We start from the raw sequence: 13,789 nt of genomic DNA, 5'->3' as shown, positions 1-13,789 counted from the left end.
ATTAAAATATATAAAAATAATAAAGGTTTTTTGATTTTGTATTGTGCATATTTTAGGCATATCAGTCGTTTTTAGTGCATATTTCGGCCTTTTTTAGTGCATATTTGCATGCATATTTTGGCATTTTGTTAGTGCATATAATCCGATGTCTACCTATAACTAACTACAGACATACAAACATAAATACAGTCAATAACACAATCACTACAAAGTAGTTAAATGGTAATTAGTCTACAATCAGTCATTCCACCCCCTTTTGTTTGCACGCGATTTAGGTACCTCTACACATTTTCATATCTCAGTAAAATTATAATAAATAGGGAATGGAGTATTATTATAAATAAGATATGGAAACTCTTCCAAGTGTGTAGCTACATTGCATAATCATATTTACAGTAATACTATTGAGGACAAAGCAAGTACAGGATTGTTCACACAGATTAAATGCTTAGTGGACATAATGACTATTTCTTTTTTATATTTCTTATTATGTATAATTATGTAGCGTCTCCTATATAAAAAAAGGCAATCAAAATCAACATGACTTGTAAAATATACTTACGGTCCTTTGGATCGTGTTCCACTGACTCAATGTCTAATTCTTCACAATTCATAAATTTATTCAATCTTTTCATTCCGACAGCCGTCTACAAAACAACACTGTATTATAACAACCATTCCATTGATAAAAGAGAAAAAGAAAATTCCAAAACTCATGCTGTTAGTGAGGAAATTCAAACCACCTTTGTGTTAACAGAGAACTTAAGGTCTAACGATTCATGAAAGTGATCTAAAGAATATTTCAACTTACTTGCACTACATTCGATATTACGTTAGGCAGCATGGATAGCGGAAAACGCAATATGTTGAAAAGTGATAGAGCAACAAAAGCTCTTTTAGAGTCCAGTACTTCTGTGTCGTTTACCAGAACAAAGCACCCGAATGACATCAGTGATACCTGAGGCACCACAACCAGTTAATATTATAGCTTACAATTACGTTAGGTATGTACTGCTATTAAATCTATGTTTATGTTTATCGAGAACAAAATAAATGTCAGATACTGGCGTCTATTTCGTATGAAATCATAAACAGAGGCCAGTATATATTTTTTGGGATTTAAAGTACTTCAATTAAAATGAACTTCGAATTTAATAGCAATTTAAAGAAAATGCTAAATCATTATTATGCTAACGCATGGATTTTTTGTACCATCGTGACCATATACCTATGATGTGTTAAGGAGTTTACGTTGTATCTATATAATAAAAAAGGGATGACTAGCTCATAGAGGCTTTAATGATCTTGCTTTATTTTCTGTTGTTTCATATACATAATATATGAGCAGCTTACAATATTCATTTAATATTAGTTGCATTTTTTTATATACGCGATAACTGACCTTGGATGATATCTATGATATCGTTAAAACTGATAGTATACAGATATTAACTTAGAAAGAGATCGATACATCGCAAACATTGGTTTTAAAAATGTTCGTGTTAGCATGCACGTGAGAAATACCACAGCCTGACAGCCTCAGCGCATCAGATAACTTTGTGGATTTATACCTCGATCACTGATACCACGATGAGAGGTAGCAAGCCTAGTGGCAAGTTCATTGTGTAAAATAGGGACATCGATACGAATACCCTGACGGGTGTCAAAACATGGTTGTCGGGGTCGGTAATCACATATGTGAAGAAAGTTAAGAAGGTCACCTTAAAGAGAAACAATTTGGATTAGGTAATAACAAATTTAAAGCCAATCGATAACGAACATAAATGCATTCGCGTCATACAGTACCGTCGAATGATGCACTCATTGATAGGAGTCCTATTATACGAGTGGACGGATGGCCATGATACTTAGATCAACAATGGCCAACACAATAGTAAGGTTCAACATTGTTGAAAATTCTGTAATTTCTGCTGTATTCAACTCGACAAACCTTGACAAAATCAAGATTCTAATAATTGTATAGACGAATTAACCAAATCGTGTGTCTTTTAAACTTATAATAGTACATCGGAAAATACCAGTAAGTTATAGTCATATTTGTCACTTTCACTTATTGTAAAACGTGATAACGATTGGATTGGATGTTCACATTTAGATAAAATACACCAGATAACGAACATTACCTTAGTATCTCTAAATACATGATTCACGTCATTTCGTACTTTCCCAGTTGATGAGTTTATTAAAAAATCATACTTCGATTAATGCGTTCATCTTTATCGGCGAATACTAATCCATTGTTTGAACACCGTATCCTCTTTGTACGGGACAATAAGTTTTTAAGAGAAGATGATTTTATTATTATATAGCATACTAGCGGTCCGCCCCGGCTTCGCCCGTGGTACATATGAAAAATAGATGTTGGCCGATTCTCAGACTTACCCAATACGCACAGAAAATTTCATGAGAATCGGTCCACCCGTTTCGGAGGAGTATGCAGACTAACATTGTGACACGAGAATTTTATATATAAGACTAGCGGTCCGCCCCGGCTTCGCCCGTGGTACATATGAAAAATAGATGTTGGCCGATTCTCAGACTTACCCGATATGCACAGAAAATTTCATGAGAATCGGTCCACCCGTTTCGGAGGAGTATGCAGACTAACATTGTGACACGAGAATTTTATATATATAGAGATATAACATATAAATAACAAAATACATCATTTTATAAAACTTGGGAAATTCGATAAGCAGATCATATTTATCTGGATTCGTCGCTAAACAACTACATATACTCAAAAGCTTTAGTTACTCTAAAAACATCAACTTTTCGTTTAGATTCTATATTTTTTCAAATATGACTTTACGATGCTCAATTCATCATATCAGATCACTAGATTGATAACTCCGTCCCTAATGGATTGTATTCAACTTCAATACAAACGTAGGTCAATAGCATGTTATCGATTTAATTGTTCATGTCATATTAGTGTATAATGTAATGTTGATAATTATTACTTATCGACAGCTTATACAGCTATACACGGATTTATTGATAGCGATTATATACCAATAAACATTTTTATCACGCGGATTACGCGTTTGTATCATTAACGCTACCTCAACAAGAATTAAGGGCATCGTCAGTTTACAAAAAAATACCACAATTTCAGGAAGCCATATTAGGTGACGATACAAAAGGTTTTCCTCGATACGGCTTTCCCCGAAATTACAAAAGTAAGTTACATGATGGTCAATATACCTGGTATTCAAGAGTTGTTTTATAAGATATTTTTACTTTAAACGTGGTTTTTTCTCATGACAATAAAGATGATCTAACGCGTAGATCAATAACAATCACTTACCAAGAAAGGTGCACAAGACCATATAAAAGAGGTAGCGGAATTTAGATAAGCCGTTTGTTTTAAAACGTGCATTTCCTTATTTCTTATTTTGAGAATTTGTTCTTCAAAGCTAGGTTCCCAAGCGTACATTTTTAAAACCTGTAAAAAAAAAGAAGGTAAAATTTCTGTTGTTTGTTTAGAACCATAGAAATCTAAATAACAAGACACTAGAAGTCGTAAGCGTGCGTGACCTTGTCGCCACTCAGGTGATTTGCACATCACCAGTGCATTCGTCACTGTTCAGTTGCTCTGGAGACGTATGAGTGTATACATGGTGTGTTTCAGCAATTCCCATTGCGGATATTCTTCCACAAGTTGTAATTATACTTATAAAGGAATAATATTTCATCGGAAAATATTTTTTTTTAGAAATAATGCCGTTTTTCCTTAAAATTATAGAATATTTACAAGTATTACGAGTGTCACCATAGTAATCGAAATAACAATGAATGACACAGTCGACCATTCTTATTATCACGTTTGTTCGTATTGGACCAAAAAGTCTCATATACTTAGGGATGTTATTCTAAAATAAACCGTAAATTCGTGCGTTAGGATACATATTCAAAAGCTTAATTTAATAGATAAGTTAGTTTTCACTAAAATCAAGCTGTCCAATAAAAGGCATAGTTTACTTGTGTGTACTGTTTAGCTTTCGGTTTGAATGTGTTGATTTTGGCGACAGCGGTTTTCATACGAATTATGACATTACAGCACTTCTATGTGTCTTGTTATTTAGATTTCTATGGTTTAGAACGGTATTCTTTAAGCTTCTTGCAAGTACGATTTTGATCATTGATAAAGATCTTTCGGCATCAGAAGTATGTGTTGGCGTTAGAATTAGTAAGATACTTTTGGTATCCAGGGAAAGAATAAAAGTTTCTAGCCTTTAAGGCCTTCAATGTTAAATTTCAGAAATATTAGTGATAATGATGCTTTTGCTAAATTGCACATTTTAGACTTCGAACTCGACACTAGTAACGTTTTAATTTATTCATAAATGGACACTAATTTGCTCGCCTCCTCTCAAACTTGTTATTTATAAATATCAACGTGGGAAAGGATGAGACGAGGATAAGTTGCTAATACGTAAACATATTTAAAGATGCTATAGATACTGATATCATACATTTGGAGAATATAAAAGTACACGAAAAATAATAAGAAAAGTTATCCGCTATGCAGTTTAGAAACACCTTAAGTAAAATAAGATTCCCTGATAGCATCAATAAATCACTATTCCGTATTCGTAAGCTCTCAATAACTATTTCGTAAGAGTTTCAAGCGGCCACAAAGGCATTGTATGATAAACGATGCGTGTATTGAATCAACTTTTATGTAATATTTGTTGTTTACTAACTGCCGGCTTGTATCGTAGCGGCGGGAAAAGGAGTTTGTATTGGCTTTTATAACCCGGTAAAAACATTTGCATAAAACAAAAGAACTATAATAAAACAACCTAAAAGAAACGAAAGTTCTCTGTAGTGCAAATGATGATCGACTTGTATGTTAATGTGAATGCATAGTAAATTTTATATTGACCTTTAAAAGTGTTATAGTAATGATTGCACGTGTTAAAATAGAAATATGATTTAAGGGCGCGTATAAAGTCAAATCACCAATCAACTTTTAGTTGATACGTGTAATATTCAAGACCAAATATAAAAAATAAAATATATGTAAAACTTGATGATATTTTCGATTATATTGTCAGATCAAAAACATAAAATATTGAAATTGACTCGATAGAAAAAATTCACGAAGTTACCTCTAAATTTCACACTTTTACGTTTTTTACTGGACATGGTAATACTTATTATGATTTTTTTTTCATAAACAATTATATTAAAACATTTGCAATATATTTGTCAGAGCATTTTGTGTAATTACTTTTAGTTTTGGTTTAATCACGATAAAACACTTTTGGCGCTTACTATATTTTTAATTACGCAAGAAATCATCTTCCATCGCACGTTCCGGGAGCTAAAAACATAATTCTATTTCATACATCAGACGCTATCGCTCCGTTGAGACGAGTAGACCACGCTAAAATTGCTGCGCCGTGTTTTATAATTACGCCGAATATTGATTTGTTGAAAATGGTAAACAACAAAATGAAAAGACTTAAGAAACGAGAACTAAAGAAGATTCAAATTGAAAAGATAACTAAATGTCGAAGGTAATAATGTATATAATGTATAATATAATAGTATTGTTATAATATTAATAAATAATAATTATAATATAAAAAGATAAGTCTTGATTTACCTATTTGAGAAAGTTTAGTTAGGTAAATAAAATTCATAGTGGTACCTAATTCTTACAGTCGCGGTGCAATCAATCAAGTCAAGAAAGATTTATATTATTATTATTACTATAGGCAGATCCTATGTTCGCTCCAGTAAATAATAATATCAATAATATGTAAACCGGTTGTGAATAGTACATATATATTATATTTACAATCTGTATTAGATAATCATACATAACATCTATACATAGGTATAACAAATTCGTACGAAAGTCAAAATTGTACTTACATTGAATAGGTATTTTTTTTATAATATACATATGTATATGTATATATATAATATATTCATAATCTGTATTACATAGTAATATGTAGTACATATCTATACATAAATATAGTTTTTAGAATTTTTGTATGTGTGTCTGTATGTTGGTATGTCTGGGCTCTAATTTTGTTGCAGATATAGCTTGAGACCTGAGAAAGGTCATAGGATGAGTTTTATCCCGTAAATAAAAAAAACTGTCTGTGTTTGTCTGTTTGTTTGTACACGCTAATCTCCGGAACTACTGGACGGATTTGAATGAAAGTTATTTTGTTGTGTAGGTACTATTATATTATCCGGGAAATATAAAATAATAATTTATTTTGAAAACTGAAACACCTGATGCAGAACCGCAACAGACCACCTAAACTATAGATTCATTTGAGAAAGTTTATCCAGGCGAGTTTGGATATTATTATTTGTGTAAATTCTGTAAATTCGTTTCCGCGAGTTGAGTATTCATGCGACGATATTTATAGATACCTACATTCATAGTGCAACACACTGCCTTGCCTACAATTTACAAAGACACTTTTTATACTTAGTTATGTAGGTACCTAATTCCTACGGTCGCCTTGCAAATGCAATCAATCAAATTGACCCTGTTTGAAAGTAATTTACTAATTTCACAGAACAATTTTAAATTTGGAAAATGTGGACCCTCACTCTCAACCTGTGTCTACTGACTATTGCCACGCAGAAAAAAATACTCCAGAAAGGTACCTGCTAAAGTTACCAGCTGTCGATAAAATAATACGTAAATTTCGAAGAACTTTGTAATATTTTATAAAGGATAATTTTTATTTTTATTTTTAGAATAATTGCTGAGTCGAAAAATGTCGTACAATCTAATAGTCCATTGAATAAAAAGTTCTAGAGTGCGTGAGTTAGTAACGTAAGATGTTTCTTCGGAAACATGTCAAGAGTCCCTAGGTAATAAACATACTAAAACCCCGGGCCACTAGGAGGAGCCCCGGAGTGGGGGGAGGGGGAAAATGGGTCCATTTTTTCATTTTTCGCTTAAATCTCAAAAACGGTACATGTTAGAGAAAAACTTTCAAGGAAAAGTTGAAAGGCCATAAAATTATCTACAAGTTGTACCTGAATCATTTTTTCCTATATCCTACCGTTTCTGAGTTATACGCAGTAAAACATGATTTTGGCTCAAACAATTTCCACATCAATCGATCAAAAAATATTTCTTTCTTCCAAAAAACTCAAAAGTGCTACTTGTGACCGGTACTGATAGATTGCTCTTAATTAGGTCTATAATTGGTAAAATAAACACATTCCTCCATGGAAGCCTTTAGGAGGAATCGATTGTCAAAATATTATATTATGGTAGTTTGAGTTACTGAACTTGATCTTTTTATTTTTTTCTTCCAAAAAACTCATAAGTGCAACTTGTGACCGGTACAGATAGATTGCTCATAATTGGGTCTATCATTGATAAAAATACCAGATTCCACCATGGAGGCCTTTAGGAGGTATTGAATTTTATTAGGGTAGTTACGATACATGAACTTTTTAACTAACTACCCTAATAAAATTCAATTCCCCGTAAACGCCTCCATGGTGGAATCTGGTATTTTTATCAATGATAGACCTAATTATGAGCAATCTATCTGTACCGGTCACAAGTTGCACTTTTGAGCTTTTTGGAAGAAAAAAAATAAAAAGTTCATGTATCGTAACTACCCTGATAAAATTCAATTCCCCGTAAACGCCTCCGTGGTGGAATCTGGTGTTTTTAGCAATGATAGACCTAATTATGAGCAATCTATCTGTACCGGTCACAAGTTGCACTTTTGAGTTTTTTGGAAGAAAAAAATAAAAAGATCAAGTTCAGTAACTCAAACTGCCCTAATATAATATTTTGACAATCGATTCCTCCTAAAGGCTTCCATGGAGGAATGTGTTTATTTTACCAATTATAGACCTAATTAAGAGCAATCTATCAGTACTGGTCACAAGTTGCACATTTGAGTTTTTTGGAAGAAAGAAATATTTTTTGATCGATTGATGTTGAAATTGTTTGAGCCAAAATCATGTTTTACTGCGTATAACTCAGAAACGGTAGGATATAGGAAAAAATGATTCAGGTACAACTTGTAGATAATTTTATGGCCTTTCAATTTTTCCTTGAAAGTTTTTCTCTAACATGTACCGTTTTTGAGATTTAAGCGAAAAATGAAAAAAATGGACCCATTTCCCCCCTCCCCCCACTCCGGGGCTCCTCCTAGTGGCCCGGGGTTTTAGTATGTTTATTACCTAGGGACTCTTGACATGTTTCCGAAGAAACATCTTACGTTACTAACTCACGCACTCTAGACCCCCCTTGGAGGGACTCATTCAATGGACTATAACCAAATTAATCAAAATAAAGTTCTGGAGGAATGTGTGTCGTCGACTGCGTATGTTTATTTAAAAATAGTATCTATACTCGCTATTTCGACAGACTTTTTTTACGGATTCGTGCTCTATACTGTTTCCCTAATATTGTTTTTTTTTTTATATATTACATACAGACAGTTTTTACTTTTTTTATTGTTTTATAATATGTATAGATTATCATTAATAATTATAAACAAATAATAATAAAAAGACATATTACATAATTTGTGATGATTTCAACTTCACTGTTTTATACAATTATTTTAGACAACATACCTACTAACTACCGAAAATACGCGTTGAACGAGCGAAGAATATTGTGTATAATTTAGCGTGCGATGAACTTTACGTACGTTGGATGAGCCGGGTGTATGAGGGTATTGTGAGGGCGCGCGGCATGGCGCGTAATGTGCGGGGCTTAATCGTAGAATTATCTGGCTTTATACGCCTTCTTAAGAATTTTTCCAAATTCGCTACAACTTTAGCAGAATATTATTATCATTTTTTTATACATATAAACATTTGCACGAATAAAATGTCTGTTTAAATTTCGATACCATATAAAAAAATTGTTATGAATAACTTCAAATAATATATGAAATCATTAGTAAAATATTTTTTCTGATACATTTATAAGAGTTAGAGATTAAATTTAAGGTTAAATGTAAATGAATAATATAAATTATAAAGAATTGTTACGTGTTACATGCGGAAACAACTCGATATTTGTCAAAGTAAGTAAAGTAAACGGTCGAACCTAGTTGTTTTACTGATTTAGCACGCTAGAATACCTCACGATAAGATATCGATGTATCTTTAGAGATAAGGCACAATGGCCTTAGTTTTATTTGAACAAAAACCTTAATATATTTAGAGGCGTATCTAATTTATTTAAAATATTACAGAAAGTTAGTTAACTTAAAACTTAATGTAAGTATGTCCTTAAATCTGATAAAATCAAGACTATATTGTTGTTAGTTGTATAATATTGTTCAAATTAATGAAATAAACACTTATGACATAATGTTTGTGACCCGCGTCGTGTCTCTATCATTAATTGTCACCTATAGTTACCGATATGATCAATGCATTCAAACAATATCGACAAAATATTATTTGCCAACAATTGTGCCAACTTCAAAAATATGTTACGAGATATCAAAGTATAATTTAATTAAATGTTCACATTAGTTCCAGTACTAGTAACGAGACAAACTGAAAAACCTACTTATATACACATCAACATTTTAATATCTTGGTCATTAATACCCCTTACCTTAATCCCATTAAGCACTTCGTTCATCAGTTTAACCCTCTCGTCCTTGTACTTCATCTGCCTTATTTGCAGCGTCTTAACCCTGCTGGCTATGAGCCCGTTGACCGGTATGAGTACTATCATGACCGCCAAACCCGCGAGTACTGATGGGCCCAGAATACCCCATAGGAAGTATAGCGCAAGTGCTATTTGTAGAGGTGCCGACCATACCATGTTCAGGTATGCTGTTAGCTCTAGAAATCTACAAGTTTTTTTTTTTTGTTAATTCAGATGTTGCCATACATCCTTTATGTATGGAAATTTTATGTTTAGAGAAATTTCACATCTGTTTCAACAAATTGAAAGAGTAGAAAAAATTAAATCACATATGTATTTTAAAATTGCATGCCATGGCAAAACTTTTTTTTCAATATTGTTATGAAACAATTGCAGGGTAAGGTAATTAATCTATTAATGTAAGTTATGTTTATGTAAAGTTAAACAATTTTTTGCTATGTAAAATAAATACATATTTAGTCATAGCAAACTTTTCAGTGACGTTGCACAATATAACGAAATAATTTTTAGCCATAGCAATTGATTTAATCTCCAATGACTTGCAAAATTTTAAGTTTGGAAATTACTCGAACTACTACCTAATATTATTATAATATTATTTACCTTTGCGCATCAACCGACATAAGATTCACAATCTCGCCCACCGTCGACTCTTTCCTTGCTGCATTTGAGATTCGAAGCGATTTTCGGTATATGGCACTCGTCAAAGCGGTCCTTATTTTCATACCGACTAAGTACATTCTCGTAAAATAGTGACCTAATAGCATCGTTTGTGCGGTCGCACATGTTACCAACCCAACGGCGTATAGATAGCCTTTCCATACCGGTTCCTTACTCTCCACAAATCCTATTAAAAGTCTGCAAATTTAATCAAATGTAAATATTATGTTTCGTGATTAAGGGGCCCTGCTCCGAAATGTATGTTTCTAAATCATGGTTTTTGGATAGAAATCATCATATTTAAAATCCTAAAAAAATATATAGCACAGATAAACGTTTGATCTAGTGACTTTTTTGGATAAAAACACAATATTAAACATTTAACTCGATCAAAAAAAAATCAGAAGTAACATCGATTTTAAAAGCAGAATCAGTTTTATGAGAATTAGGGGAACGCTATGTTTATGAAAATTTGACATTTCATTTACTAATCAGGTTTTACAGGGAAATTTTTGGATAGATTTTTAATTTAGCCCTTATTTTTTTCTATATAAAATATAATACGTAAAATGCGACTCGCGCGCACCACGTCAGTGCAGCCAGAGTCCAGCCGGACGTTATCGAGGGAGGACCTGTGCTAGTTTTGCTCCCGACCACGTTGCAGTCGCCGCTCGCGTATTAGAACCGAGCGGCGAGTAAAACGGCGAGCATGTCACGGTATAAATAAATCAGTAGTTTGATTTTAGTTATCCTAGGATTATTGTTGTAAATATAAATTAACTTCTTATTCTATACTATTAAACGAACAATATTTGCATATTAATATATTTGTTTGTAAATACAGTGTGGAAATTTTCGATGGGCCCTGGGTGAAAGTACTAGAAATACTGGAGATAGCAAATTTCCTTTATTTTTAAAAAGAAATAGAACTGCACTCAAAGATTTTCAAAAATTCATTTTCTTCGACCGGGAATCGAAAGAACTATTAAAACCGCATCAAAATCCGTTGCGTAGTTTCAAAGATTTAAGCGTACAAAGGGACATAGGGACAGTGAAAGCGACTTTGTTTTATACTATGTAGTGATTTAAAATTATGTTTTAAAAATTACCTTGCCTGAGATCCTCTTTTTTATGGGTTATTGAATAGGAATAGCGGCAAAGTTTTGAAGTACTAGTAGAAAGACTATTATGATGTTGGTTGATCTGTATTCAATGAGTATGACAAATATTATTTTTATGAAACAACAATCCAAGATGGCGCCGACGAAAATTTGACTTTTTTCGTGATGGGTGTCATTTTCATGGTTTTTGGGGTAGCAATTAACGAATATGAGGTCAAAACTATAATCCAAGATGGCGCCGACGAAAATTTTACATCTTTTCGTCATGGGTGTCATTTTCATGGTTTTTGGGGTAGCTATTAACCAATATGAGGTCAAAACTAAAATCCAAGATGGCGCCGACGAAAATTTTACATCTTTTCGTCATGGGTGTCATTTTCATGGTTCTTGGGGTAGCAATTAACGAATATGAGGTCAAAACTATAATCCAAGATGGCGCCGACGAAAATTTTACATCTTTTCGTCATGGGTGTCATTTTCATGGTTTTTGGGGTAGCTATTAACCAATATGAGGTCAAAACTAAAATCCAAGATGGCGCCGACGAAAATTTTACATCTTTTCGTCATGGGTGTCATTTACATGGTTTTTGGGGTAGCTATTAACGAATATGAGGTCAAAACTAAAATCCAAGATGGCGCCGACGAAAATTTTACATCTTTTCGTCATGGGTGTCATTTTCATGGTTATTGGGGTAGCTATTAACCAATATGAGGTCAAAACTAAAATTCAAGATGGCGCGGACGAAAACTTTACATCTTTTCGTCACGGGTGTCATTTTCAAGGTTTCTGAATTCTGCTCGAAAAATATGTAAACGGTTGTAAGAAAAATATACTTACCAAATTATCGACGGTAACATTGGGGATTTGTAAATAGCTGTCTCAAAAACCTTGAAAATGAAACTCATGCCGTAAAGATGTAAAATTTTCGTCGACACCATCTTGGATTTTAGTTTTGACCTCATATTGGTTAATAGCTACCCCAAAAACCATGAAAATGACACCCGTGATAAAATTTTGTCAAATTTTCGTCGGCGCCATTTTGGATTTTAGATTTGACCTCATATTGATTAATAGCTACTCCAACTCTTTGAAAATGACACCCATGACGAAAACATTTCAAATTTTCGTCGGCGCCATCTTGGATTTTAGTTTTGACCTCATATTGGTTAATCGCTACCCCAAAAACCACCCACATTTGCTACTTAGGAAAAGTTCAGATTTAAAGATATCATAGGTAATGTGACGAATATAATTTATTTCATTCCGACCGTTTCTCGGAATAACATACATTTACTAAGAAGGGTTTAATATATTGCCGGTAACATAATATTATGATGTATGATAATAATTAATAATTCATAAAAAAGTATTTTATACATTTCTTAAAAAGCTTCGATATTGTATACAATAATACAAATCATTAATTGATTATTATTCAAATTGTTGTAAAATAGTCACACTTTTTTAAGTTGGTTGAATACACTAACTTACTTATTACATACTTATATTCAATTATTATTTTGCCTTTTTTATTTGTTTTACTTTTAATTATTATTACCAATATTTTCAGAAGAAAATAAATTAATGTATCCAGAACGAGAGTTTCATTTTAAACTTTAAATGTATGTATAAAATAGACCAAAAAATTTTTACGAGAAATTAACAATAAATTATCTTTTATATTGTTTCTATCGATTTGAATAATAAAATAAAATTTGAAAAAGGAATGTTTCTTTCAGAAAAATTTGCTATCCCTAGTATTTCAAGTACTTTCCATTCAGGGCACATCGAAAATTTCCACACTGTATATATACAAACAAATATATAAATATGCAAATACTGCTCGTTTAATGGTATAGGATAAGTAGTAAATTTATATATCAACAACATTCCTACGATAGCAAATAAAATCGAACTACTGATTTATTTATACTGTGGCATAATCACCCGCCTTCATAGGTCACCGGAGTTCATGCCGCGCCGGCTCCTGCGCAACGCGGGCGCGAGCCATCTCAGTGCCTAAAATGCCTAAACTTTCAGTACAAAGGGCTCTTAAGGTGTTTAATTAGCGCATTTGGAACAAAGACTCACTTAAGTAATTGCGGTGATAAGAACATTAATACATCGTTAATGAGCTTAAGTAGTGCGCCAAACAGAAATTGTCCTCCAAACGCCATACAAAGGGCCGGCAGAATAGATGCTGGTTTTTTTTCGCTTTCCGGTTTGAAGTTTACACTAGCCGATGTTTTGCTATAAGTCGCCTTTGGCCCGTTCGCCCTGTTAAAAAAATTGTATAAAAGATTATGATGTAATAAAATAACATTGCAAAGCGCTTGT

At 32.8% G+C, this 13,789-nt stretch overlaps 1 protein-coding gene across 4 annotated transcripts in view; it reads right to left on the bottom strand.

Annotated features, from left to right (window-relative positions):
- MRP (Multidrug-Resistance like Protein 1) overlaps nucleotides 1-13,789 on the bottom strand; it is a 40,294-nt gene that overhangs the window by 17,969 nt on the left and 8,536 nt on the right. For 2 of the 4 annotated variants that reach the window (XM_090120433.1, XM_090120435.1), the window contains exons 5-10: nucleotides 13,544-13,729; nucleotides 10,274-10,528; nucleotides 9,614-9,854; nucleotides 3,332-3,469; nucleotides 1,572-1,721; nucleotides 563-647 (exon numbers count right to left, since the gene is read on the bottom strand). In XM_090120433.1, coding sequence (XP_089976559.1) covers nucleotides 563-647; nucleotides 1,572-1,721; nucleotides 3,332-3,469; nucleotides 9,614-9,854; nucleotides 10,274-10,528; nucleotides 13,544-13,729 — 1,055 coding nt within the window. Of the gene's footprint in view, nucleotides 1-562; nucleotides 648-811; nucleotides 959-1,571; nucleotides 1,722-3,331; nucleotides 3,470-9,613; nucleotides 9,855-10,273; nucleotides 10,529-13,543; nucleotides 13,730-13,789 lie in introns of all 4 variants that reach the window. The other 2 variants (XM_090120434.1, XM_090120436.1) reach the window with 1 other exon arrangement.

This window comes from Colias eurytheme, chromosome 4 (assembly GCF_061535395.1).
Source record: "Colias eurytheme isolate Ceu_HAF_F1 chromosome 4, ilColEury1 Martin Lab GWU primary, whole genome shotgun sequence".
Classification (NCBI taxonomy): domain Eukaryota; kingdom Metazoa; phylum Arthropoda; class Insecta; order Lepidoptera; family Pieridae; genus Colias; species Colias eurytheme.
Note: the sequence above shows the minus strand (reverse complement) of the source record. Positions and strands in the feature narration are given on the sequence as shown.